This window comes from Lactuca serriola, chromosome 4 (genome assembly GCF_051521515.1).
Source record: "Lactuca serriola cultivar US96UC23 chromosome 4, Lser_US96UC23_V15, whole genome shotgun sequence".
Classification (NCBI taxonomy): Eukaryota; Viridiplantae; Streptophyta; class Magnoliopsida; order Asterales; family Asteraceae; genus Lactuca; species Lactuca serriola.
The window spans coordinates 115,848,558-115,853,015 of record NC_136411.1 but is presented as its reverse complement, the minus strand read 5'-3'; the positions used below and the strand labels follow the sequence as shown (position 1 = coordinate 115,853,015).

Below are 4,458 nucleotides of genomic sequence, written 5' to 3'. Positions count from 1 at the left end.
CACATTTCAGGCTGAGTGGCTAGCTCAGATTTCACTTTCTGGAATTGTAAATCTACCTGATTCAATTCATCTTCCTTCGCTCTTCTCCACTAAATTCCCAAGTAAGTTGCTCAATTTGTTTTTCACTGTTTTGTACACTTGGCTTTTAAATTTGTAGTCATATGAATCTGTCTGTGACATTAGATTGAAGATATTTTGGACTTATCTCAATTTGCTTTTCACTGTTTTTATTTTTATCATGTCTATTTGTGACTAATACATCAAAGAGGTTGGACTTCGCATGTTGTGTTGTTTAGTTTCGATGACTTTGTGTTTTTGATTTGTCATTTTGTCATGTGGTATACGTCGAACAGTTTTCTCCATTATAATGTTTCTTGTTTGGTTTGGATGACTTTGTGTTTTTTTTTCCGACTTTTTGTTGATGCTTGAAAATCTTGCTGAGGTGCGCTTGTGAATATGCAGTTCTTCTAAAGAATAATGTTTGTGAGACACAGACACATCTGGTTTTTGAAGAAAGACGATAAGAGTTCCTGGACGTTGCTATTCTTGCTTTACATTTACGTGAACCTCTTCCGCTCTGGTCCCTGAATCCTTTTCTTTTAATCGTTATAGAACTTTGACTTGAAGAAGAAGAAGAAAATTTCTTTATGGATGATCAAACCATCATGTTTGGATCCTTTAAAGAAAACGGTCTTGATTTTGATAGTCCTATTATGTCTTCTTCAACCCTTTTGAATTTTTCACCTTCTTACTTTAGTCCCACAGACAAATTCATGAGTTGTTTTGATCCAATCGTTTCCCCAGAGGAATCAGATACGCAGTACCCTCACCCTCTTGATGATTATCAAGAAGTCTTTGATGATCAGTTGATTCAAGCCTTTGAAAATCTGTACCAAGGTTGCTCAGTGTACACAGACCTTCTTGTTCAACTATGGCTGCCTGTAATTAGACATGGTAAACAAGTCCTAACCACAGCAAGCAAATCATTCATTATTAACTCCGATAACGCAAACCTCTCAAACTATCGAGAGCTTTCAAAAAACTACCAGTTTGCAGCTGATTATGATTCCACTGAGATGATCGGTTTACCTAGCCATGTTTTCATGAAGAAGTTTCCCACATGCACTCCAGATCTTCGATTTGTTGCAGAAGGGGATGACCCACGCGTCATTTATGCTCAAAAACTCAACCTTTGTGGGTGTCTCAACCTCCCTGTTTTTGAATTAGATGGTGAAACTTGCTTGGGTGTTGTTGAGGTGGTGACAACTTCCCAGAAAGTCAACTTCCCGAATGAACTGAAAAACATCTGTAAAGCGCTTGAGGTCTCTCTCTCTCTCTCTCTCTCTCTCTCTCTCTCTCTCTCTCTCTCTCTCTCTCTCTCTCACACACACACACACACACACAGAGATGCACATTTATTCTTTACATTTCTCATTCGCCCAGAACCAAATAACCAGGTGATTCATGATGTTTCAGAAACTCATATTTCTGTTGGTTTAGTTAGACCACAATCATATCTCGGTGAATTTTTTTTTCTGTTAAATGAGTTAGTTTCATGGTTAAACTTTTCTGAATCAATTTTCACTTGCAGGCTGTTGATCTAAGGACTTCGGAGTTCTTGATTCATCCAAACACAAAGGTAGCAATACATTAAGAACTCATCAACCAGTCAATCGCACTTTAAAACTTGTTTCTGATATATCTAAATGCATGAAATAGCAACCCTACTTCCAATTTTTTTAAAACCTACCCAATTATAGCATTATACATTAAAAAATATACCAAATGATTAAGGAAAGTACGTTGCTATTGATCAGGAATTCAAAGAAGCACACGATGTGGTAATTGCAGAGATTCGAGATGTTGTAAAAACCATATGCAACACATTCAAATTACCATTAGCTCAAACATGGGGCCCATGTGAAGCGAGATCCCAACAACATGTTAATTCCTTTTCCGTTATCAAATCTGCTTCATATGTTTTTGATCCCGAGATTTTATCCTTCTTCGAGGGGACCTCAGGCGAGCAACTCGTACCAGGAGAAGGTATCGCTGGTAAAGCGTTGGGTAGAAACCAACTTTGCTTTAATGACATTAATGATTTTTGTAGGACTGATTATCCGATAAGTTCTTATTATGGGTTGAATGGTGTCATATCAATACGACTTCGTAGCACCTGCTACACCGGACCCACCGATTTCATCCTCGAGTTCTTCCTGCCCCGCGATTGCAAACGAGATGAAGAACAAAAACATATCCGAAGCTCGATAATTTTGATGATAAAACATGTTTCCTGGAGCTTGCATTTGATAAACGATGAAGAACTAATGAATGACATGAATAGCCATGACGAATCTTGGATATCCGATATGGTGGAAGCTCAAGAGAGGGGTGAAACGGTCATTGTGTCCATGGAGTGTCATAAGGAGGAACCAGAAGAAGAAACGAATCCCCTAGGTGAATCTTGGATGACGGATATGATTCAAGCTAAGGAGAGGGGCGGAAATGTCATTTTGTCCATTGGATGTCACAAGGAAGAACAAGAAGAAGAATTTAAAATGATAAACCAAGTTTATAATGGGTTTGGATTCTGCGAGCTCGAAAAGGAAACTTATCTAGAGTGGGTAACCGGAAACGGATTAAGAGGACAATCGAAACGTTCAAGCATAAAGAGTCGGGCGAAGACAGAGAGGAACATAAGTTTACAAGTTATCCAACAATACTTTCCTGGGAGTCTTAAGGACGCTGCCAAGAGCATTGGGGGTTGGATACTCGAACTTCAATACTTTAATTTTCTATAGTCATAAAATAGTTATATTTTTTTGACTGTTAAAAAAACTATTTCCTCGGATCCCTAGTTCTCAAAAGGTGAAATTAGTTAAGCGAGTAAATCGATAAAATGGTGAAAGTAGATTGTGTTTCTTTGTATTTCATCCAAAAAACTCTAAACATCATTCCCTAATTTTCCTCAATGTTTTCAGTGTGCCCCACTACTCTAAAACGAATATGCAGACAACATGGAATCATGAGATGGCCATCACGAAAGATCAAGAAAGTAAGTCATTCTTTAAAGAAACTCCAAGTCATCATCGATTCGGTCCAAGGTGCTGATGGGATGATTAAACTTGGATCATTCTATAACAATTTCCCAGAATTAAACCCCCCTATCTCACCAAATCCCAAACCAAAAGTCAACAATCGAGTCAATATCTTAAAAGAATCCGTAACACCATCTGATTCTCCATCTTCTTGTAACCATGGTTCAAGTAGTTCATCTGGAAATGTTGTGCATAATGAAAATGCTCACTTGTCGCAAAAGAAAACGTTCCTTGTAAGACAATTTTCTCTGCTTATACACTTTTATAACATAGTTATAAATACAATAAAATTAGTTTTCATTATTTTATTATATGAAAACAGAGTTACAACAACAGGAATGCTTTGCTTTCAACACCAAACAAAAAACTAGTTGACAATGAAGGTATCCTGCCGGCACCAAAGAGCCCCAACTCAATTTATGAAGATATTTTCAGGGTTAAAGCCACTTATAGTGACGAGAAAATAAGATTTCGGATGTCGAAGAATTGGGGTTTTGGGGATTTACAGCGAGAGATAATGAGGCGATTTAATATATATGATATGGGAAATTTTACAATCAAGTATATAGACGATGACTCGGAATTGGTACTTTTGGCTTGTGATGATGATGTTGTGGAATGCTTGGAGTTACATACATCAACCAAGAATCAAATTATTAAATTGGTTGTTCACATGTCTTCCCACCCTTCATTCATGTCAATGGTCCATCCTAACGATGACATCCACATGTGGTAGTTTATGCAATTGTGTAACATCAAGAAAATTTTAATTTTATAAGATGTTAAAGTATTAGGACATGTTAAGAATCGCCTTGAAATGCTTATGGAAATTAAAATTTTAGTGCAATATATCAATAACTTAAACGTGCCTATATGTAGTCTAAGACTACAAGGAACGCAAGGCAAAAAGAATCAAGTCTTTTTTACTTGAATTGCAAAAATATCCCAACTGGAAGTGTTACAGTGTTCAGTGACAATAAAACAAGTTAAGTACTTCAGACAAATATCAAAACAAACTTCGATGAGCTTGCGAAAAACTTCTGAAAAACATAAATCAAAAGAACATAATAATTTACGTTGTTCGGTCAAGGTTATCTACGTCCATGGGCAAACGAGAGAGAAAATTTTATTAACTTTTTGGAACTATTACAAGCACTCAAAATTGTATCCCACTTTGAGCTCTCACTGAAATCTAACAATTTACAATAATGAGCAGATGAGCATATTTATAGGCAAACATGGGAAACTCTAATTTTGATGGGCCAGACCCATCTATAATTAGCATATTTATGGGATGCCCTAATTTCCAATCAATCACAAAGTGTCATGCAGATGCTTCTGGAACCTTCAAGCTCATGAG

General features: G+C 36.9%; 1 protein-coding gene across 1 annotated transcript in view; it reads left to right on the top strand.

Moving 5' to 3' along the window:
- Positions 1 to 3,961, top strand: part of LOC145102391 (protein NLP1-like) — a 4,005-nt gene extending 44 nt beyond the window's left edge. Inside the window, exons 1-6 of the mRNA XM_079039777.1 lie at positions 1 to 101; positions 463 to 1,322; positions 1,592 to 1,639; positions 1,818 to 2,763; positions 2,982 to 3,331; positions 3,421 to 3,961. The exon at positions 1 to 101 is cut by the window's left edge and continues 44 nt beyond it. Coding sequence (XP_078895903.1) covers positions 648 to 1,322; positions 1,592 to 1,639; positions 1,818 to 2,763; positions 2,982 to 3,331; positions 3,421 to 3,834 — 2,433 coding nt within the window. The 5' untranslated portion in view covers positions 1 to 101; positions 463 to 647 and the 3' untranslated portion in view covers positions 3,835 to 3,961. The remainder of the gene's footprint in view (positions 102 to 462; positions 1,323 to 1,591; positions 1,640 to 1,817; positions 2,764 to 2,981; positions 3,332 to 3,420) is intronic.
- The last annotated feature ends 497 nt before the right edge of the window (positions 3,962 to 4,458 follow it).